This window comes from Calypte anna, chromosome 2, assembly GCF_003957555.1.
Source record: "Calypte anna isolate BGI_N300 chromosome 2, bCalAnn1_v1.p, whole genome shotgun sequence".
NCBI classification, from domain to species: domain Eukaryota; kingdom Metazoa; phylum Chordata; class Aves; order Apodiformes; family Trochilidae; genus Calypte; species Calypte anna.
Window position 1 is genome coordinate 137157947 of NC_044245.1, and position 24643 is coordinate 137182589.

General features: G+C 41.8%; 1 protein-coding gene across 2 annotated transcripts in view; it reads right to left on the reverse strand.

The window, feature by feature from the left end:
* Positions 1-24643, reverse strand: part of EXT1 (exostosin glycosyltransferase 1) — a 179170-nt gene that overhangs the window by 11093 nt on the left and 143434 nt on the right. Inside the window, exons 2-6 of one of the 2 annotated variants that reach the window (XM_030444370.1) lie at positions 14105-14198; positions 10654-10761; positions 7003-7122; positions 1947-2079; positions 510-628 (exon numbers count right to left, since the gene is read on the reverse strand). In XM_030444370.1, coding sequence (XP_030300230.1) covers positions 510-628; positions 1947-2079; positions 7003-7122; positions 10654-10761; positions 14105-14198 — 574 coding nt within the window. The remainder of the gene's footprint in view (positions 1-509; positions 629-1946; positions 2080-7002; positions 7123-10653; positions 10762-14104; positions 14199-24643) is intronic. The other variant, XM_030444371.1, reaches the window with a different exon arrangement.

Sequence of the window (24643 nt, forward strand, 5' to 3'; positions counted from 1 at the left end):
ATAGGTTGGACAGGAGCTCAGGAAGTCTCTATCTAGGCCAGGTCATACGGATGTAATTGATTTACTTTGGCTGCCATTAAAGGCTAAACCACTTATGACATTCAATTGCAAGAAGGTGCTCCTACTGACCTCCCCAGGGTTTCTTTGAGAGAAGCCAAAACCCTGGCATTGCTGAGACTCAGAGCCACAGCAGGAGGCAGGAAGATCACCCTGGAGCTCTTGAGGCACAGACATTCTTCTGCAATTTGCAGCACACCTGATCTTTAAAGTGCAGTCATTATTTGACTGGCCTCATGAGACAAAGATGTTTAATTACTGTGTTTATTCCAGTCCCTATACTCAGAATTTTTGTTTCCCGTACACACAGGTCACAGACAGTAGAAATGTCAAAGAAAAGAAACATCAGAATTAGAAGAGGTCTGAAACAGGACTGAGATGATCTGAAGTCAGTAGGCTCCTCACTCCTAGGATAGTAGTTTTGTCTCCAATGTGATTGGTATAGTGCTTACCTGTGCACAGTACTGGGACTTGGCTACAGCAACCAGGAGTTTCAGCACAGGTTGAGACTGGGAAACCAGGGGAGTAACTGCATGGATAACGGCAGTGAATGTAGAAAGAGGCTTCAGACCTGAAGTGAAAAGATATGTGTTCAGTACAAGACAAAATTGCCCTGGTTAGTACAGGCTAAAGGAGTCTGGTGTTGGAAAAATAACCTGTATTTAATGCAAACCTTGCCATGTTTTTTCAGGCCATCCCTTTTTGTCTCCTATACTATGACACCAGATGCTTCAGAGGACATCACACTTCCCTTTAGCTCCCACACCCGCTGAAATCCCTGACTCCAGCACAATTACTGCCTTTTCTAACTCACTAGTTCCAGAGATGTCCCGCAATCTCTTTTCTTTCACTCAGTTTGTCCCCCAGATAATACTAACATCTAGTTTGTTCAACCAGATATCTTTCTTAACGCGTCCTGCTCTGCTACCTGGCTCTGGATGCTTGATACTTTATATGGAGTAGCCCCATAACTTCCAGAAGCTTGTTTACTTTCCTCTGGCAGATTTCTGTTCTTTCTGTGTCAATCCCCATCTACATGCATCTCCAATTACCTCTTGAGCTGTTAATTCTGCTTGCATCCTTGCCTTCCAAGCTGGTATTTTTGTCTTGCTATGATTTCCTTTTCTGCCTAAAATAACAGATCCTACTGGTGTCTACCCTTCGTTGCTGCCCTCAGTCTCATCTAAATTCATCTCTGTGGGGTCATTGTCGTTTTTCATCAAAATTCCTACAGAAACCTCCTTCTCCCTTTTAAACATGGTAACTGTGAATTTTTAGCAGGTGAGCAGTACAGATCCACACAAGTGGGATGGCAGAGGCTGGGCCAAAAGTAGCAGCAGTCTGGTAAGCAAGATCACTTCAGCCTGCAGGCACAATCTTCTGCAGAACTCAAGTGTTTAAGTTCCATTTCAGGAAAAAGCCACAAGCCCAAGCCCTGTTCATTCCTTTTAGTGGGATCCATATGAAGACATTGTATGGAGAACAAATCCATACCACCCATGCATTCCAATAACAAGTGTTGTGGATAAATTACTACTTTTCCAGTGTGCCAAGCACATATAAACAAAGAAAGCAAAAAGCTATTCCTCTTATGTCCCCATGGGCCATGAATGGGTCAGCAACTTAGGCATTAATTAGTGGCAACTGAAAAGTATGAAGTGAGAAAGATTTTTTTAAAAATAATCTTTGCAAGCAAGAGGTACAGGATGCATGTTGATGAGTCAGAGACATCCCATTCTACAGTGGGCAGGGAAGACTGAGACAGGATACACAAAAGGCATCATTAACTAGAAATTAATGGTAAATTGGCACAAAATACTCAACAATCAAATTCCAAATTTCCACTAGAAATTCCAAATACCACTAGATTACAAGATGGATTCACTCACCGAGATTAGCATAGTAGTAAGGAAAATCTCCCAGATATGAGGAATACTGTGGCAGTACAAATAATCCTCCAGGATGTTTGTTCCATATTAAGCTGTTGCGTGATATGTGCTTAAATATTCTGTCCTGAATAATCTGGAAAACGAGAGAGGTGATGATTTTCAGATAGACTTTAGTAGCCATTGGTAGAAGCTTCAGGAACTTCAGCTGACTGGAATTATTACTTATCTTGCAAAATGCTGAGGCACACAAATTACTTGACATTCCTGCTTAATCTCTCTTAAAATTACACAGAACCTGCAGTTTTGACACCATTTCAGCAGCTCAGGCTTGTGGAATAGGTTTCAGAGCATCTCATTAGTCTCCCTGGACATGGGGAACTTATGTTTTGCATTTCGAGTTAAATATTTTGTCTATTAGAGTATCTTAGCAGAAGATAACTTTTTGAGGATGGCATTACAAAGCTAGGTATTGTTTTGAGATAATAAGAGCATTCAAAACCACAAAGACTTTTAGCAAATCAGGCTGCACTAATTATTCATTTTTGCTAATTATAAAAGGATATTAGCATCTGGATACATAACTGATTCCACATCTCAGTTCTGTAACAGTTCCTTGTTTGACAAAACAGAAAAAGATCTTTTAGCAACTACTGTATGCCTCCCCTGTACAGGATCACAGAGATGGATAACTAGTTTTTTAAGGTCAGAGCAGATTCTTAGGTCATCTACTTTATCATCTGGAATACCACAAACCACAATAATAACATATACAGGGCTGTTCAATTATTGTGTATTTATAAAACTAATTACAGTTCCTTCAGTTCAGTTGCCATACTGACAAGAACCACACTGATTCTTGCACTGATGGGAGTTTTTTCAAACTTGTTGCAAAAGAATAACAGGATTCAGGGGTGGGAAGCTGTAACTGGACAAACTCAGTCTCCAAATAAAATGGAACTTTCAAAATGCAGTCTGCTTTCGGGCCACATGTTCTTACAGATTTGCATGAGAGGCTGGCAGGTCTGGAAATGGGATGCTGCAAAGGTCTGGGGTGTGGCAGAGAAAGATTTTTCCCCTAGGTCAGCTAAGCAGGATTGCTTTGCTTTCTTCTGCAGCTCATCTTCTGGGATCTCCTAAGGAGACACCACATATTTGGCAGTTTATGCATTGCACAGGGCTCATGTGCCAAGAACATGTTTGTTCTCATAACCTAGAGTCTCTGGCCTTAACATAGGCATATCTGGGTGAAGCTCTATGGCTCTGGAGGCGTACTTAATCTGATTCCTCATCAATCATTCCATCATTAAAATCTATGGAACTGAAGATGGCATATACCCACAGCACAGAAAAACAAAAGCAAGCAAAAAGACCCAATGTAAGCTGAACAAAAGCAGCTGATGGAGTCTAAACAGGCTAAAATCTCTGTAAGCACCTAAGTTCAGGGACATTTTGTCAATAGAGAATGTGAGTAAGTGCTGCCATAAGCAGCACCAGTTTTTTCTGGAATTTTTGATTGCCTTGACAAAGGACATTAAAACATCAGTTATCTTGTGCTAGACAATCCACTGCTGGTGGTACTGCTAAAGTGGGGCAAATGTGTTTGCATCCTTGTCTTACTTCTGCCTACAGCCAACTACCATAGCTAGTATGCAATAATTCACTGACATGTCTAGGTTAATTTAACCTTTTTTTTTTTTTTTTTGGTCTCAGAGTAACAAACATAGGACTGTATTTCCATCACTGGTAAGAGTATCTGAAAATTTCTGTCTGGAAAGTTAGGTGTACCAGTTGTCAGATCTCCTGCATGGTAGCAGGGTGAGGAAAAAAAAGACAATGACACCTGTTTCTCCATCTGCAAGTTATGTCAGTAAACAAAGACAGACCCTAGAAAGTACATATTTTTGAGTGTTTCCCACACAGCCTAAGTATTACAGCTCCTTCCTCCTGCTTTCTTAGAACTGGGGCATAATCAGATAAGAAGTCATCTGCAAATTTACACGGTCAGGAGTTTTTTGCAGATGGTGGAGTTTTCCATCATGCTGGTAGCCAACAAGGCTGCAGGGGGGACACATGGCTTGCATTCAAGGCTGCCTCAGTGCCCCCTGAGCAAGCACAGCTCTCAGGGGGAGCAGGGCCCTGGTGCCACGCAGCACACGCGGCCTGTACTGCACCCATGTTGGGCACACAAATCTCAGCAGCGTGGTTCTGCACCCGGCCAGGGAGCTGGCCTCAGGGATTTACCACAGCTAACAAGAGGAAGATTAATTTATCACAGTCCTTGTCTACAGAAGAGACCTATCTGTCTGTCCTGATAGAGAGAAAAGACAACTTGGCAGAAAGAGAACAGAAAAGTATAAAAAAAGATAAGATGGAGGACTGATCAATTAAGATGCAGTGTGTATAGCAATGCACATATTGCAGAGACAGACAGCAGCTACAGTTTCTCCAATGATGAGGCATGACAGGAAGTTTAATCAGAGGAGGAAGGGGTTATGATCTCTGGAGAGATCTCCCTTTTTTTTTGGAATTCATGAATAGCTCAATATTTTTATCTCCCCCATCCTCACACTTAAAGAAGTTCACATATTGCCTTAATCACTGATGCTTCTCAACAGGCCCTGGCCAAGCATCAGACATTTCTTGTCTGTACCTTGTACTCCCTCCTCTGTCCTCCTCCCCTCCTCTTCCAAGCCACAGGACTGAGCATGTCACACAAGGATTTAGGGATTTTTTGGGGTTGTTTTCAGAAACAACCAAGCCAAAAAAGTGAGACATACTGGAGCATGTGTCTGATGGTGTTTGCAGCAGTCCACCACTGCCAGAGCTCACACTCACCAGTCAGGGGCAGACCCTTGAGCCATTTCCTAACCCATATCATGTCCATGACACCAAGCAGTTCCTCTGAGCCTGCAATGTAGGGGTGCTGAGCAAATAATTCACCTTTCTCATTTTGGTTTTTATTCTGTTTGGCTTAGGCCATGATGCTGTGATAAGATCAAGGATCTTTAAATGTGACTTAATGTCTTCAGAGGTGTCCAGGAAAAAGGACAGAGGAGAGCTGTGATGTCCTTGCAGATATCTGAGTTAGTGAAGGCTTCTTCTGTGCTGATACACTCACACATGGACATCTCCCAGCACTGCAGTCAGGAGGTCAGTGATTATCCTGATGATATCTAGCATCATCAGAGCACTCTGACACCATGGTGTTACAACAAAAGATGGATAACATCCACCAGAAAAATTAATAATGCTAGAAATTTACTTCAGGCATCAGATTTTAAGGATATACTGCTTGCAGATTTTGGACACCAAAAATCACTCTCAACTGTTTTATTCCTTTCCTAAGGAAAGTTAACTTAGGACTTCTCTTAGGCAAGTTGAAATGTAAATGAGTATCTGTTCATAAGAACAGAATCCCTCTTAGCTGTCTCAAAAATTTCTGAGACTCCTGAATTAAAAAATAAACTAAAAACCCCTCAAACCAAAACCACCCTTGCAAACAAATGGAAAAAACCCAGAACATAACTTCGACACCAGGCATACATTACTTGGTTTCATTAAATTAAACCTTCCAGGAAGACTTTAGTTTTCGCTTCAGTGTTTCCCCTCCAAGCAGAAACTTCAGCTTGCTGGCTGCCCAGCTGCTGTAGCTTTATTATAGATTTTGCTGTCCTCTGGGCACCTGCAGCCACATGGACCAACGTGTCCCAGGGCAGTGCTAAAGACTTATCTGTAAGCATTGGAGCTTGATGCAGTGGTCACCAAGGCCATGGGGGCTGTAAGTTACATCCTCTTGAGATCAGCCCCAGAATAGGCAGGAGAGAGTCAGAGAGGAGAGTTGTGCACCCCTCTGCTCTTAAAGTCCCCAGAGATAACAGGGGGGTGTCCATGCATGGGGCAGATAGTAAAGGAGACACTCTAAATCATGGTCCCTAAGGGGTAAAGTAGACTGGGAGTGCTGTCCAATCCTGGTGTGAGCTGTGACATTTATCACTACCTCATCAGTGCTGATGGGGAGGTTGAGGATGCTGAGCAGTTCCCAACAGGGAGCACAGATGAAGACATGCTCTTCCAAGGGTGAGGAGAGCTAGGCCAGGGGCTCTGAAAATGTTCTGTGGCTGCATTTCTTCAATGGCACAGAAAAAACCTAAGGGACTGTCTTGAAGCAGCTGGAGGTAGATCATCCATGGGCAACCTGTACTGCAGGCAGCAGCACTCATTTGCAGTTTTCAGGGGAAAGCAAGGATAGCAGGAAATGTAGGGCTTTATAACTGTTCACAAAGACATATGCAATTGCAGAAGCATTAGCATAAGACAAATGCATTTGCACCTACAAAGTGAGACATTTTTGGTGGTAAAAGTGTGTCAAAAATTGATGTGCAAAACTGCAAAACAATTAGAAGAGAAACCTGCTTTTGAAATTGTAGCCTAGACCCTACTTCTAAAGAGCCTTTCATCTCTCCTCTGTCTCTGAATTCAGAAAGAATTCTCTCCACATTTGAATCATCTGTCTCCCTGTCTAATAGCACCCTAATTATGATTATTTATTAATATTTTATGAGGATGATCAGGCCTTTCCCTTATCCTGAGTGTGAAGGTAAGACACAGTGAATTACAAGCCCCACCTTTTCCTTCAGTAAGATCAACAACCCCATCATAAGCCATCAAAATGTTAAGCAATGGTCAAGGAAGAGCTTTACAAGAGTATTTTTTCCAAAATGAATTCCAGAAAGGTTTCTTAAAGAAACACATTCACTACCAGTGACAAGGATGGTGATTCATAAGCCATAAAGCCTTGCAAAGGCAAGATCACACATGACAATTTTTCCATGTGTCAGGCAGCTCCCATTTTTCACTGTGTCAGTTTTCTAATGTAGATTCCGATAATGAAGAAAGTATTTCCTTAGGGGGGAAAACTCATCAAGATGCCAAGTTTTTTCCAGGTGACCAATTGCCTGTCATGAAAACCAAGGTCCAATGCTGGTTGAGGACAGATGCAGCTGGACAGGTACAGAAACCTCGCTGCTCGGCGAGGTCCCAGACAATTTTTACTCACCTCTAGTGTAGTCAATACAATCTTCTCAACTGAAGAAAAATAAGCCTCCCACAAGAACTGTGTCTGCTGTCTAAGTGCTAGGATTTTATCCTGATGGATAGACCTGATTGTAGAAGGAATCTGTAATACAAGATGTAATACAGTCAGAAGCTTCAGAAAACAATGCAGACTCATCAAATTAATATGCTGCTGACAAGACCTCTTCTCTATTAGCAGGTTGCACAGCTTCAGTGCTCCTGTCCAACAGGGATGAATGTGTAACAGTTAAAGTCGTGATGTAGAAATGAATGAGACACAACCCTTTATAACCTGCAGTACTGTTTTTAACCTATTAACCTATTTTAACCAATTAACAGTACTAAAGGTACTGTTTTTAACCTATTTTGTCTTAGTTTTTAATTCTTTAATGGTAACAAAAGCCCCCCTCCCCAGCTCTGTGGTGTAAGCACAGTAAAGAACCCCTCCAAACATCCCTCATGCACAAAGCTCTTCAGGGACTCGTACTTTAACCAGCACCTGCAGGTCTTTAGAGTCCAATAATAATCCCCATTTTCAAAGTACATTAAATGGATCTGGAATTGCACTTACCACAGCATGGCAACACTAAGTACACTAAGAAAAACACAGCAGTATCTTAAGTAAGACTCCATTTTTGGGGAGCCTATGGATAAAAATCACATTTTACTAATTAATGTGGGTGGAAAGAATAACATCTCCCACACCACCTGTTATTCAAAAGAGAAAACGTTGCTTCTTTATCCTCTATTAAATCAACACATTAATTCCAGCATAAGTTGCCTTACAAATAAAACCCAAATTGTCCCAATGCACTGCTTTGCAATTAAAAAACAACTGCTCACTGGATCAGAAGAGACGGACTTCACTTCTATGTCTTTTCTCATATCCAGTCCCTCTTCCACACTGGAAGGAAACCAATGTACCTACATGTCATTCTTTAACTTAGGACCTTGACCAAATGCAAATTGATGTTATCAAGGGAATTTAACTACAATTTGCTTCAAATACAAGGGCTACTCACAGAAGCAGAAAGCCACAGAGGATACATTGCTGATTTATGTTAATCTTTTTCTAGGAATGAAGAGTTATGCTTTTCCACCTACTTTTTGGTGATTTCAGATAAGGTAACCTTGTTTTTAGACACTCATAACTCTTCTATCTAAGTTGTTGTAAAAGCATATACCTAGGCTTCATGTTGCTTTTTTCACATTCTAGCTATAAACTGCAGTTTATCTGCACCCTAGCAAATCCCACTCCTTCCTGACCAGGACACATTTTGCTTATTCCTGAAATAGAGAGGTGGCAATGATCCTTACTTGTTTTCACATGCTCCTGAATGAAATGACTTCACATGAAACACTTTCCTGATAAAAAATTGATATTCTAAGGATTCATATGTAAAAAAATTTCCACAAGAATCAGTAAATTCTTTACTGCATTGTTTGCATCTAGGTCTGGACACAACAGGACCATGGCTTCAGAGGGTGCAGTGTCAGATGGGACAATCACTGCTAAGACCTTAAGTCTCTTGGACACTCACCTTGGAGACACTGCTAACCAAGACAGAATTTGAGCTTGAGAGACTTAGCACTACAGCATGGAACAGAAGAAAATGGTCAGTGTTGAAGGCAGTACTGTATGTTTCCCTCCATCAAATTTCATTTTTTGGGGTGAATATTTTTTCTTTTAATTACTTTTGCAGTAATTACAATAAGTAGGGGGATAATGAACATTGCCTGGACTGACTGTATGTGGATGTGCGTTAATCACACCTGAGCTCGTTATCAACAGCACACACATAATCAAAGTCACTTCACAGAGGTGCTGTAGCATTTTTTCTATAAACTTAAACATTTCATTGCATTATGTGCAACCTTGCGTGTGTGTACATGTGTGTGCAAGCAAGAAATAAATCAGTATTCATTCCCAACTATGCCTTTAGAAAGGGAAGGCTGCTCTGGTTGTGAAGGTTACTTCAAGAAGTTGGGATTTTTCAGACCACACCATGTTTGTGAGTGCCTGCAAACACAGTGCCAAGGTTAAGAAAAGGACTTGGTGCCTGCTCCAAGCAGCAACAGCTGGAAGAAAAATAAAAATCAGAGTTTCCAATTTAACGGCATTTGCCTATTAGTTATTAATCCACTTGCCCAGAAAGACAGGTGGGAAAATGATGTATTAATACTAATCTGGTAGGATTACACTGGAATTATTAGAACTGGATGACGTTTTAACAAAAGGTCATTCCAGTAATAAGTAGGAGGAAGGGAAAAACTACCCTGCACAAATAAATGCAGAAAGGCTGGATTAAGCTCTCCCAGTGCTATGATGAGAAGAATATGCAAATAAAAACATCCGAGCTGCTCTCAAACAGGAAATGAAAAACTGTAACATAACAAAAACATTTCCCAGAGCAGACATTCAGGCCCTCTGCCAGGTCTTTAAAAACACTGTTAATAACGGTGCAGTAGCTGTTCAATATGGAAACAGCTGTGAAGAGAACGAATGGCATCTTACTGGAAAGTGTGAAGCCCAGCAAATTGTTATTATTTAAAGAGAGAAATAATTTTGCTCAGAAAAACGTGCTGTCCACAGAAGAAAAAATCAAATGGCCCTTTTATATTTGCAGCTTGTATCACATTAAGGAGAATAGGCAGCACTTTACAAGGCTTGCTAGGTCAGCTCTCCACAAATATTTACATCTTCAGACAAGTATATAGGCATCTAATGAGATTTTCAAAGGTACTTCACTTCTGGGGTGCCAAGACACCTGTATCTTTGAAGGCTGCTCTCCATGGATGGAAATAGCTCGCCACTTTGGAAATGAGTTATATTCAACCACGAAGAAAGAAAACCACTTAGTGGCTACTGAGTGGTTATTCCAGAGCTTGTGGATCTCAGATTCATGCTAGGCAATGGTGTTTTATCAAATATTACTTTACAGAAAACAAATTTTCAAGAGCTTTTCCTAACATCAACTTCTCCATATGCTAAATATAGAACATATTTAGACTATAAAACCCACTAAGGAAACAGGAAAAAAAAATCTACTGAATTTAAAACTAGAGCAGAGAGTAGTAGTGATTTTCTAACTTCTCAACCTGCTTTTGTTCCATGATTTCAATTAGATTAACAGTCACTCATACATACACTGCAATGTTACATGGTCCAGACATCAGAAAAGTGACAGATTCTGCTTCCCACAAAACTATCTGGTGGTAACTACTGCTTGAGAAAATACCTGCTTTCCTGATGAGTCCCTTCAGTACCTGCCAGCCAGCCAGTGCTGGTGGGACCCCTACGGGTAAACTATTTCTGAAGGACAAGAGCAAAACAAATGTTTTCTCTCTCTACACAGCACCTGGTCCAGGACAGCTCCACACAAGAAGAGATTTCATGCTCTTAGGAAAACAAGTCTCCTGCATTTAAGAATGTAGCCTGGTGGCTGAAATGACCTTCGGGTCAAAAAATGAATGATGTCATATTAAATGAGTTCATAGCCAGTGTGACACAGACAATCCTTTCATGAGAAAAATTCTGTTGCATCCCTGACCTTTTGGATTCATCTTCACCATCCATTTAGGCTGCAGCAGCAATAATCAACTGATCTGCTGAAGGCCGTGGTCTTTTCCTTACCTGTAATAACAATCTCTCATCGCCGATGACGGCAGCTTGGTTCCAATCAATCACTTCTGAGAAGGGCAACTCCCACCCATTGCTGAGCATAACCGGGACGCAGGCAGCCTGCAGACACACAGAGGCATCACAGTCCTTAGGGGGGTACCCCAATGTCAGGGCAAGAGTTGAGGGTTGCATCAACATCACAACCATTGTGCTCTGCACAAGCTCAGAAGAAGGGACAACATAGCAAAGAACACCAGGAGCCAGAGCCCACGGGAGGGCAGCCCAGGTGCTTATGGTTTTTCATTATGGGCTCATGATCAGTCAGAGGATGGCGGGGGACGGAAGGGACCTCTGGAGATCATCTAGTCCAACTCTGCTGCTAAAGCAGATTCACCCAGATTGCATCTTCACCAGATTGCATCTAGGAAGGTCTTGACTATCTCAAGGAGACTGCACATTCATATTCACTGAATGGTGGGATTTCATGGAAAGTGGCATTTGAAATCTGGTGCTTATGCTGCCAGAAGAGGGCAGAACTGTTAAAATGCTGCAGATATAACGCTGGAGAATTTGATATAAAAAGATGGCCTCCACTGCCACTTTGTGAACAACTCATCAGGGTGCTAATTCCATGAATTTTTAGAATATGTTGCAAGTCAACCACACAGAAAATGTAGATCATGTTTAATTCCAGAGCACATCTTCTAACAAAGGAGGAGTGAATTACCTATCCTGTTTGATACCAACTCTCCAAACAGAAGGAACTACATAAACACATCTGTCATCACCTGTCTACAAAAATAAGAATTGCTTTCTGTCTTAAAAGAGACAAAAAGCACACACACTGAGTATCTATTTCTTACCAGTATGATCTGTCTAAATCATTTAACCTTTTACCAGTTGTGCAAGTCCCTGCACACAGACAGCAAGTTTGTGAATATTCAGTCAACATGGCAGTCTTCCCATAAACAAATGATTGCCACTATGTTCTGGTCAGCTAGATCACAACATAAGATCCAAACCAAAAACCTCCTGATGTGATGAAAGAACCTATTAATAGAGTATCTGTATTGAGCTTGTGCTCTGGTTTGGTTTCTTTTAGACCAAACCAAGCTTGGGCTACAAAAATTATCTGAGGGCTGGAGCACTTCTCCTGTGAAGACAAGGTGAGAGAGCTGGGGTTGTTCAGCCTGGAGAAGAGAAGGCTCCAGGGAAACCTTATAGCTGACTTTCAATATTTAATTGGGACATATAAGAAAGATGGGGACAAACTTCTTAGCAGGGCCTGTAGCAATATGACAAGGGATAATCATTAACAACCACTGTGTGGTAACTGAAAGAGTGGAGTTAGAGTCGATGTAAGGAAGAAATTTTTTACAACAAAGGCAGTGAAACACTGGCACAGCTTGTCCAGAGAGGTGGTAGATGCCTCCCCATCCCTGGAAGTATTAAAGATCAGTTTGGACAGGGCTCTGAGCAACTTGATGATGTTGAGGATGTTCCTGCTTATGGCAGGGGGGTTGGACTAGATGATCTTTTAAAGGTCCCTTCCAACACAAACTATTCCATGATTCTCTAAGCTGAAGTGCTCTGAATGTGGTCCAGACCAGGATTCAGAAAACCCCACACCTCTCAAAAGATGATACAAAGGGGAACTTTTCAGGCTGCTGTACCTTCTTGGTAACATGTATTACACAGAGAATCTTAGACTGGCCAAGTCGTCATTACAGCAGTACTTACACAGTGTACAGAACTGTGATCTTCTGTACAGAAATAACATTAGTGCATGAAAAAACACAACAAAACAAAACAACAAAAAAACAACAACCAGAGAACATTTAGCAATGTGTTTTTATGTTTAAAACTTTCCACAAATATGAATTATGTTTTTCAGCCTGCCCTGGAGCCAGACAAAAATTGGGAATTAATCATAATTGGTGAATACTGCCACTAGTGTGCTAGAAAAATCCTCAGTGTCTGCATTTTATCATCATCCTCAAAGTTGTGTACGCTGATTTAAGCTCCCTGCTTTCTTCTCCTGATTTGATGTATCTAACAGAAGCTGCATGAATTGCAGCCCAGATGAGAGAAGAGCTGAGCAGTGCTCTCCAGGAGCATCCAAAGTGACTCATCAGCCCAAATAAACCGGTCCCCCTTCTTCCTCCAAAGAGGCTGGAGAAGGAACAGCCCTTTGGAGGTTCTAAATTTTCTCCTGCGTAGGAGTAAAGAGGTAAGTGACAGTCCAGAACTTGGACCTCAAATGTGACAGTAGCTGTGGGGTTCAGTGGTTAAACTTTAGCAGCCAGTGCATATGCTCTAGGGTACCCAAGGGACCCATCAAAGGCTGGCAGACATGACGTAGGATCTATAGGAAACTTGGAGAAGAAGCAGAAAGCCTGAAGAGCCCTGAGCTTCCAAAACCTTCTACACCTACACTTAGGTACTTAAATCCTGCTCTACACTGAGGTAAACAACAGTCTTTAAAAGCTTCTGGGACATTTTGTGGTTGATGAAGAAAAGTCATGTGGTGCTACTTATTATCATCTTTACTGCCAATGCCAGAACACCTCCCACCAGGCAAAAGGTTACCTGAAGGCAGGAGCCTGTAAGGTGTCCTCATTTGCCATCCTGACACCAAGAAGTGCCTTAGCCTTCCCTTCCCTCCACTCCAGCTCCCATGCAAATCCAGGTGTCAGTCCCAGAGGGGAGCTGCAGCATCTTCCAAGATGTTCTGCATGACTGACTGAAGATCAAGGACCCCAGAGCTGAGCTGATGCTTTCCAAAAAAACAAAAGGTCACACCAGTTGCAGCTGGAGTAGGTGAGTGTCAGGCTTGAACACCGTGTTGCCACAGTGACTCAGGAGCCCCTTTGCACTGCCCTCTGCTGCTGGCCAACAGCAAAAAAGGGAGACCATTAATCAAAATGTTTTTAAAAGGTGAAGGGGATTCAGCTGTCTCAGCCACACTGTGAGCTCCCTGAGATTAATGTACATCCAGCTTCCTGTGAGCCTTCCATCTGGGGCTTTACAACCTCCAGGCCACCTTCTGCATGCTCAGCCAGCACCATCTTAAGACAGGCAATGCATAAACAGGTCTGTCTTGGCTAAGTGAAAACAAAAAGCTGTTTTGACTGCCCCAGGCCTTACTTGTAGAGGCCAGTTTCTCCCATGGGAAGTCTCACACCTTGAGGCTGCTCTAACTTGGTCCAACCTCTCAACCTCACCAGATCCAGGGAAACCCTCTTCCTGGAGGTAACACCATTCATTCAGCCTTCAGCTGAGCTCAGTGCTCAGCACCTCCTGGGAAGAAGCTGCCAATTGCTCCAGAACTATGAATAGAGGCTTTTGCAAAGTGGATTACTGTCGACTAGGGACATGAAACACATTTCACTCCTCCCCACCTTCTTGCTTTTCACACTGAATTGCAGCCAGTGTAGCCAATGCTTTAAACAGCCGCTCTTACCTGCAAGGCTTCCAGAAACCTGAAAGAGCCAAGCCTGCGGCCACGGGGAACCAGACAGAAAGTGGCATTGTGCAGCATTTCACGGTAATCATACCTAACAAGAACAGGGGAGAAAAGAGAAAATTCAATTAGCAGTGAGTCCTAAAGTAACTGGGCGTGAAAATACAAACAGCTGTTGAGACACATCTGGATGAAATCATCCCAACCAAGACCGCTCATCACCAGGTTACCAAGCTCCCTCCCTGCATGCCTGTGTCAGCCAACCCCCCAGCTCCTTTTTGTTCATCCTCAGCAGCAACCACCATGGGAGAGGGCTCGGGAGAGCAGTAATGAAACTGATAACAAAGGAAAACATTTTGCTTTTCCAATAATCAGCTGTTTCTACACAAACAGTCATGCATGAGTTCTAACAACAAACTTTAAATATTTTGATACCCAAAACATTGTTGCAACACTTCTTTGACTGAGATCTCTATTCAGATTTAGTTGAAGTCAGGCACAACTGTTCATTTCTGCACAAGTGGTTTTTATGAAGCAAAAAATATTCAAACTATGCCAAAGAAACCTTCTCTTATGAAGCAGGCACTAATAAAGGGACAGGGGGTTACAAGGACTCATTTGGTAGTTATTGCCAAGTGTGGTGAGAGGCATAAGATGCCACATTTGGCAATTAACCACAGAGCTGCAATGATGCTGCAGCTCCAAATTAAAACTTTAAGTGCTTATAGACACTCATGGGGTTTTTTCTGATGCCATCAATCACCTCAAAACCATTCACCAAAACCACACATCAAATCCTAATAGGTTCCAGCCTGTTATTAGCTAATTGTACTTCTGGCAAACCTATTGAACTGTGAATGGCATCGACCTTGTCTGATACAAAAGGATCCAGGTTAAACACCCTCTGTTCTCCAGAGTGTCCAGGACTCTGCAGACACGTGTTATGACAGTAACTTGTGACACTGAAATTTTCTAACACTAATAATCTCATTTAACTGTAATCTGCAGGCAGAGCCATTTTTGTACGTGTGCATATGTGTATGTATGCATATATGTATATGACTATCTTTTTAATATATAAAAAAGTCCAGATTTATGTTTGTATTCTCACAGAGGCCAGACAGATGGGAGTAAGCCAAGTTTCAATTATAAGCTCCATCTTTAGGAAGAGACATCTTGCAAAGGCCCATTTGCTTAAACAAGCCTGTATAGCTAATTTGCACAAGAAAAGGTCACTGTGAATGGATTAAGATTATCTCCACTGAGAATAAAATACAAACCCTCATTGCATTAATTAAAACTACAAAACAGACTTCAAAGTACTTAAAAAAAATCATATCTCAACTTTGGTTAAAATAAATATATATATGTATTCCATCTGAGTGGCAGTCATTTTTTTTAATCCATGTGGGATATGGATATTGACATAGCCATGTCCCAGCTCACCAGCCAGCAGTGACACAGCACAAAGGGAAAAAACCTAGGAAACTGGAATACCTAAAAAAATAAAGGAAGTTGCCATTTTTAAGCATTCCTTTTTTACATATTCAGAGGTCTGAGGCTCATCACTATATATTGTATGACAGGTAATGTTAATAAATATCAAAAATAGAATACCCCATAGGGCTAGAATATGCCAGTCAGAAGTCCCCCATCATTAGGTAGCTAAAAACGTAAAATCCTGCTAATACATTGGAGTGCAACAATATCCACAATGGCAGAACCAGAACACAAAGAAAACCAGAGAACATGGCCACAGCAACTGAGCCCTCCATATGCCAGTGATATCTTATATTTGGCACCTTTTCTTTCATATGTAATTTCCTGATATTAAGATAGATTTACAAAGGAAAAAAAAGAGATTTAATTATTTCGTTGACCATTTCCCACACACAAACCAGTTAGCACCTTGCTTCCATTTGTGCATTGTGTGATTTATTGCTGAGCTCTGGAATAGCATGGTTCATGGTTATCAAGTAATTTATCTACATCGTATGTACAGAGAGCCTCATCCTAACCTTGATGTATGAGCACAAAATTTACACTCACTTCATGGTGAACCCACGAATACACAAGGAGTAGACCCAGAGTAAATCTGCATCCACTGAGAGATGCTGCAGCAAAAGAATTGCACCAGAGATTCTTCTCATGAACACATTTCTCCGAAGTTTCAATCCAAATGTTTTTAATTTACTTGACACGATCTTTGAGATCAGTGCCAAGGGACTGATATCCAGTTTAATCCCCCTCAGCAGCCACTCTACGATGAGGCATCTATTTGAAATCCTTAAATGCAAGGTGCTAATTGTACTCCTACGAACTTGTGAGTAGCACACAAAGCAACAGGAGCACCCTGCCTTAGCTGAAAGAAAGCATAGCCCAGTATGTTTAAATAAGAACTGGAAATGCTTTTCACAACACATGTATCCAGCCACAAATACATAAACACCTCTGTCAAACTGCAAGCATAGATTTGTAGGTTGAAGCATCACTTGCAAAAGGAAATTGTTTGCATCTACTGAACAGTACTTCAGAGCTGAGACTGCAGCAGAGATCATTTCATGTTCTTCTCAAACTGCCAGGCAGTACTCAGAGGAGACCTTGGCCACAGTAATGGTACCTGGTGAATCAGGCTCCAACCTATGGGCCATGGGGGAGCAGGAAGTAGCAGGGAAATTCTCAGTTTCAGCCTCCTCACCATTCATCCCTGAAGGAACCATGTGCACAGCAGGAGGTTTGAGCTTTGCTGGCGTTTTGTCAGGGAGAGAAAATTGCTTATATACAATTGGCATTTTTGTACACAGCTCACCACATCTCTGCACTTCCTTAAACTTTGACTTGAAATGCTTTTAGTGAAGTCAGTGAGATTATTTCTGTGATTAAAGGCAGGTATCTGAGTTTTAAATCTTTGCTGGACTTGAAATTTCTCTTTCATTTTTCCAGGAGAGACATCCAGGAACACTCTCACAGCTACAGCAGGACACTTGTACAGTAAGTACCAATCTGGCATCTAGTGCAAATACCAGTATTGCATCAAGGATGGCCTTGATTTCCCTATTGTCTTCACTTCTTAACAAGTCTCAACAAGACTTTGGGGAGGCAATGAAGTATTATAACCCTGCTCTCAACTGGCAGAGGGGCCTTAAGTTACAGAGAAAACAGTCTAGTGTTTAGATGAGGTTCTTCCAGAGACTCCTCTTCTTCTTCCCCCCTGGCAATAGGGGTTATATCTGTTTGTTCAAACTACCTATTTCCATTAGCCAGTAATGTCTGAGGATGGCAGGAAGATTTGTTAGGGTTTTTCTCTTTTCATTGCTGTGGTTTCTGCAAACCCAGAGCTGCCAGATAGTAGGGACAGCTCTGTATTATCTGCCTATCCAGATGCTCTGGTTTTACCTGGCTGTGGAGGCTTCCAGCTGAGAAATCAGAGAGAAAACTGTGTGTGCCCTATCCAAGCCATGGGCTGGATGGTGGTGGAGCTGTGGTCTCCCTGGCAGAGCAGGGCACAGGACAGGCAGCTCGCTGGAACCTTCTGCCTCCCTCCTGCTGCTTACAAGGCTCCATCTTCCTGGCTCTTTCCCTTCCTTTGCCTTCTGCTGGCAGCTAATACCTGTGAGCATTTACTGTAGCAAAGCTTTGAGAGGAGTCCACTCCTTTGCTCAGAGGACATTTATGTCTGGAAAGCTCCTGGTTTCAGTGTTAGAAAGAATGCTGGGGAGGGGGGCACGTGCTTAGTGCTCATATTCCCAGATTCTTTCATTCTGCACACTTGCACAGAGGTAACATTTTACTGCCACTTTTGGGATCAGTTTGGCCTGGGCCTCAGCTGCATCATTCAAATATGTTAAAATACAAAATGCATAAGCCTTTAAAAAGACAGTTAACTAAAATAGCTACATTTAACCCAAAGCTCACATTCCTCTGTGAGGATCAGCAATGTGTTTTATTAACTTTCAGACTTCCATGATGATTAAGTGCACCATGTTCACAGCTAGTACTGATTTAGGCAGCATAAACAAGCAGCTCTATTTGTAATCAATTCTAATTTATTCACACTTTAATTGAAATATTCCCACCCCACTACCACCCATAGCTGAGAAAACATGTTCAGACCCATCTATCATGCAGGTATAAACACTGCAATACTGTGTGGGCAATTATTTGAAGATGAAACACTGCCCAGCCAAATGCTCTTACCATTTTAACTTCTTGACCCAACACATTGCTTCTGTCTTCCCCCATCTCCCTCTTTTTTTTTTCCTTTCTGATGTGCTGACCCTGTCAGTCAGCATCTGGATTAAAAGGCTGCTTGGGATTCCTGGTTCACTATTATCCCAAAGAGCCCGGGCAGGCTGCAGAGGCTCTGCAGTGACTAATCAGCCATGCCATACATTCCTTCTTACAGCTTAAGAATTTCCCCATGTCACTGCACTTAAGAGATTATAAACTACCCTGGGAAACATTTTCACTACCAACTGTAAACTATTTTTTTCCAAAGCCACATCATCATCACCATCGACCGAAGATCTAAAAAGATGCTGGTTGTTTAGATCAGCAGATATGTGCATGTACCCAGATGTAACAATTATCATACTTTATCCAGCTATGTCACCTTCACACAGGAATCACCAAGCAAGGTTGATATTTTCTTATCTAATCCTCTGAACACTGATACGGGATACCATGGCCATCCCCATTTTACAGATGGAAAACCAAAGACACACGTGACTGGTGTTTTCTCCAGCAGCTAGACAAACTTGGGAGTAGTAACACTGCTTCCCTCCTCTCTGGTGATACATCACTTCCCAAAAACCTACTGTATGTTACAGCTATCAAAATTGAAATGGAAATACAGGATCAGAATCCAAACCAAAACCAACAGGTTTAACCCAGCAGCACATATTTAACAGTGCCACACATAATCCATCTTTTGGAAGATGCTCATCTTTGGCAGGGAGAATCAGCACAGAGCACCACAGATGTCAGATGGGACCAGAGCTGTTTTTTTTCTTTTCCAAGCCAAAAACTTCTATGGCACTTAACCAACTATGTCCAGAGCTCCACCCCTGAATCTGCAAGCCCACAAATACATGCTGCATCTTACAAAAGTCTCTGCAGAGTTCAAATGCTACAATAAAAGTAGATATTAAACAACTACAACACAAGGCTAAATGGTGAAGTATTTCCCTGTTTTCCAGTATATTCAGTTCCAGCTATTAACCAACTGGCCAGCTTGCTGTGGGTGAATGCCTAATGCAGATGGGTCTCATCTACTGGCTGGAGAGCCTGAAAAGAAGTGCATCTGGTCACATGGAGCATCCTGTTGCTTGGTTTCCCATTAAGGGATGCTGGCTTTTAAATAAACTGTCAAGTAAAACTTGCTTTTGAAAAAATCAAATGAGTAACTGTCTTTGTAGAAAAGCTGACAGCTCAGCATAGAGACAGATAGATAGCTGCCCAAGACTGGGCATGAAAGGCTAATGCAGTCCTCTTGGAAGGGTGCTGCCACCAGAAACTGCTCGCCTTCAGATTTACAGCTGTGCAGTGCTTTGGGGTGAGCTTAATGCTGGTTAACAGGCAACTGGCTGGCAGTTCATCTCCCTCTCTGCAAGCACTGGTTCTGGAATTTGAAAGTTTGGAGGTGCAAAAACATAATTGGGAAACATTTTTTCCCCCTGCTTAAAGGGCTAATTGATTTCACAGGTGTTTAATTATCATTTGCTGTGAGATAATACCTTGTAGTGCCATAAAAAATGGATTTAATTTTCGAGTGCATGCAAAACCATCGCCAAAGCCAAGTTAGAGCTAAAGCTAGATAATTATTCTATAAATCAAACACACTGCCTCCTTTCTTTGAAATTTTTAATACTTGGCTATAATGATATCTGACGACCTTGAAACTAACATAAAAAGGATTTTCTTGCCAAGTACTGAAAGGCAGCCATTGGAGTATTTCTTTCAGTCTGGTTCATTACTGCAGCCACCACTGCTGTGCTGCCCTGGCTGTAGGACTTCAAGGGATGCAATGGTCTAAGTACAGAAGCAGCATGTGTGAAAAGTGATTTTGGCACACAGGTAATGGCCAAGTACATGTATGAGCATGAACCCAACATGAAAATGCTGCTAAGCTAATGAAGAAACAGCACAAACCTTCTAGGCCTAACAGGGAATATGAAACTCTGCAAACATTCAGCAATTAATGTCAAAGTTCATCTGTTTTTTCCTTTTCATGCCAGCATTTTATTTTAGTTCTGAAGGCTGGATAAACAGAGAAAAACTGGGAGATAGGGTTTTCACTTTAATATAGTGCTAAAGGAACTTTGTCACAGTTAAGATGGACAGTAACCACTGAAATTTAAATAATATGTACTGTCTTCAGTGGCATCACAGTTGGATTTAGTCCCCTTTGATATTATGGAAAGAAAACACAGAAATATGGACACAGAAACTAATGCCAAGGTACATTCTAACAAATAAAAATGCTCAAACCATTTTTGTCTAAATATTTACATAGAATACCCTGTAAATCTATTTGGTGCATGCACTGCATTTGGACTGCCACATACTATCCAACTGGCTCCCAGTGTGGCAGACATACCCACTACAACAAGTAGTCTTAGATAATAGCAAACATGGTCCCGAAAACATTATTTGTTTATGTATGTTTAAAGATAACTGCTTCTTTAATAAGTGTGCCAGAGAGGGTTTGTGTGTCAGAGACAAACCTCTCCAAGGTGCCTCTCCAGGGAGCATTATGCCCCAGTTACCAGCAAGCTGCTAATAGCATCGTGTAGTGCATCTTCTAAACCCAACTGCTTGCTCCTAGGCTTTGAAGTCCTCTAAAAGCACCCGTGTCACAGCAGCACCTCTCTGTGCTGGCAGCAAGAAAACTCGCAACATGCCTGAATTAAGAGAAGTCCATGAGGAAGCAAATGCACTGCTCTCCTGTATTTTCCAAGGAACATAAATGCATCACCACATACTGTGAATTCAACACCCTCTAAGTCAGTGGGAAAGCACTGAAGATGACAACGCTTACACACACGGATGCAGGCACAGGAACACGCACAGCCACAGCCACAGGGTTTGATTTTACACAGACATCCCCCCACCCCGAAATGACAGAAATATATATGAATCCTTTTTGCCTGAAATGCACTTATTCCTGTCTGGCACTTATTGCCCATAAAGCTGCTAGACTCTTAGAAATTAAAGGTAAGCCCAACCTGTAAAGATAATCCAGTGGTTCAGGCAGGCTCTTTCTAACATGATTCTTCTAAAAATAAATTATGCCAACACTTTGAATCATTACAGTACCTCTACCTTGCCATTTTCAGAAGATCACAAACTCCTTTTTGAATATTTTAATATAAAGAATCTTGGACTGCCAGCAGAACAAAGCAGTGCCCCCATTTTACTGATGGGGAAACTGCCATGCAGCCTTAACTTATGCTTCATCTACTCCCCAGTACTCTGCATAGAAAAATGCAAGAGTAAGTTGATGATAAAATCTAACTCTTGACAGAGTGCTTTGGCATTTCCTGGGCTGCATCAAAAGAAGCATGGCTGGCTTCTGCTCAAGGGAGGAGATTCTCCCCATTTACTTGGCTCTAGTGAGACCCCCACCTGTAGTACTATGTCCAGTTCTTTGGCTCCCAATAGAAGAAGGAAATGGAGAGAGAGAGAGATGGAGCATCATTTCTATGAAGAAAGGGTGAAAGAGTTGAGATTGTTCAGCCTAGTGAAAAAAAGACTACAGGGAGACCTTAGAGTACCTTCTAGTACCTGAAGGGGCTACAGGAAAGGTGGAGAGGGACTTTTTACAAGGGCATGGAGTGACAGGATGAGGGAGAACTGTTTTAAGGAGATTTAGATGAGACATTAGGAGGAAATTTTTTACTGTTAGGATGGTGAGACACTGACACAGGTTTTCCAGAGGAGATGTGGATGTGCCATCCCTGAAGTGTTCAAGATCAGGATGGATAGGGCATTAAGCAACCTGGTCTAATGGGAGATATCCCTGCCTGTAGGAGGGCAGTTGAACTAGATGATCCTCAAAAGCCCCTCCCAGCCCAAATCATTGTGATTTTATGAGTCTCATTTTTAAAACTGGGTAAAGTATATTCTGTCTTCCACAGAGTGACTCTGTTCAGACTGTAGCTTTCTCCTACTTGTGAAACAGTGTTAAACACCTATCCTAAGTTGCCCCATCTGGTCCCATTAACCAACCTCACATGCTGTGATAGTATCCCAGATGTGAGCATCCTTCCCTGGAAGTGTTCAAGGCCAGGTTGGATGGGGCTTTGAGCAACCTGGTCTAGAGGGAGGTGTCCCTGCCCATGGCAGGGGAGTTGGAACTAGATAATCTTTAAGGTCCCTTCCAAGCCAACCCATTCTATGATTATAGGATCTTTGGAGTAATTTCCCACTGTAAAGCCAGTTTTCTTATTGATTTATTCTCTAACAAAAAAAATAAATAAGCCCACTACTGGAATTTCAGTTATTAAGGCATCAGTTTGGATTAAAGGCCCAAACAAAGAAAAATCCATAATGTATTTTCTGTACAAAGAAACAAATTTTAGCTCATCTGCCACCCACTTTAATTTTGAGATTACAGGACATACCTGAAAGCCTCAGAGTGCAGAGAAATAAAAGACTTATTGTGAGACCTCTCACCTGTCAACACCTGCAGGCTCTAAAGCCAATGATTCCTCCCTCCTGTCAAAAAAAGAAAAAAACCCTCCAAATCTTTCTGAATTATTTTTAAATAGCTCTTTATTGAAAACTTGAGGTCAAAAATGCTGAAGAGGATCAGTTTTCCAGAGTTTCATTCATCAGCATCTGGGGCTACTGAATGTTTTAACTAAACTGGAAAAAAAAAAAGGTTGATTATAAGCCCTGGATAGTAAAATATGAATAAAACCATATGCTCTGCACCTGCATATGCTACAGTCCAATAACTGGACCCAGCAAAATCCAGAGGACTCTGGCATAAAGGACACCATCCTCTCCACTGGCTGCCTGTAGGACTGCTATTTCAGCAGGATAGTAGAGAAAGTACAAACCCCTGAGATTGAATTAGAAGGGGTTATCACTTCCATTCTTGCTTTGAGTGTCTGGCTGAGCTCTTTACCAAATGATTTAGAACAGTCCTTATGAAGCTTATCATTTTCTATTCAACTCCACAGATTTTCCCATTATGGCTATCGAGCTCCTAAGTGGCTTGTTGGCATCTTTAAAAGTTATAGTCCTCCAGACACAACATCTAAAAATGGAAAGCAACGCTGATGTGCAATATTGTCTCTAATTATGCAGGAGTTCATTTCTATGAATGACTGGATTTGTTTGGAAAAAAAAAAAATCAGGATGCCACATAAATTGCTGGCCAAGTCTCATGTTGTCTAGGCATGCTGACTCAAAATGTGACCATGATTGGAAAAAAATTAGCTCACGGAGGAGCTTTGCATGAAATAGAGAAGCTATTTTTATTTTTATTTTATTTACTCAAAAGAAGTCAGCTGCAGCTTAGTCCCAAGGAGAAGTAACACCACAACATATCTAGATATTTCAGTATTTTGGTTGTTCATCATTTCTCATATTTGCTATTATCTCAGGATTTCAAAGTGGTTTTTTTTCTCCCTATAAATGAGAAAAAGCTATCTCAAAAGTAGGAGTAGGACATAAAGTCAGGGGGTGGGATGGTGGAGAGGAAGAACCCTAATTTGATGTATTTCAGTTCTGTGGTGCTGAAATTTAGGGTGAAATCTCAGCACTGCTACAGTCCAGGATGGGTTTCCAGTGACTGACAGTACATGCTGATCTTCTGGATTTAATGAGGGCTCACTTCTACGAAAAAGCAGTGCAGGAGCATGAACTGTGGAAGAGCAGGAAACTGACATTTTTTTCCCAATTGAAGCCAACAGTGAGTATTAAAACAGTTTTCATTTTCCAAGAGAGGGAAAAGAAAAGACAGCAGGAAGAAATATAAAAAAGCACTGCTAACTGTTATTCAGTGATGCCTTCCATTCCTGTTCTCAGCTGTGTTAACATAAAGCTAAATCAGGCCACCCCATGTGCAGTTTGATAAGTAGGACTGTGCTTCACAGAGTGTCCAGGTAAAATGAGATCTGTCACTCCGCCGATCTGCTCCTTCTCTGTGCTCCCTCACTTCTGCTGACTACAGTAAAATCAAAGTTTTCTTTTATTTGCTCTTCTCAGCAAAAAAGGCAGCAAGAACAAGAGCACAGTTCCTCTGCATCTCTGCATCACGGGCTTTGGAGCCTGGCTCTTCTCCTGAGCCAGAGGAAAACATGACCCAGACACCATTACATGGAAGTTTAGAATTGCAGCAGGATTTTGTTGGGTGGTTTTTGCACTTTGTAGCATTACTTAGGCAGCTCCAATGGTCTTCACTTGATGGTACACCAGATCAAGGTGACTACATTACACTCAGTAGGGCTAGAGCAAGACTTACCCACTTTCAACAGGACAAGGGGCAATGGTTTCGAACTGATAGAGGGTAGGTTTAGACTGGATATA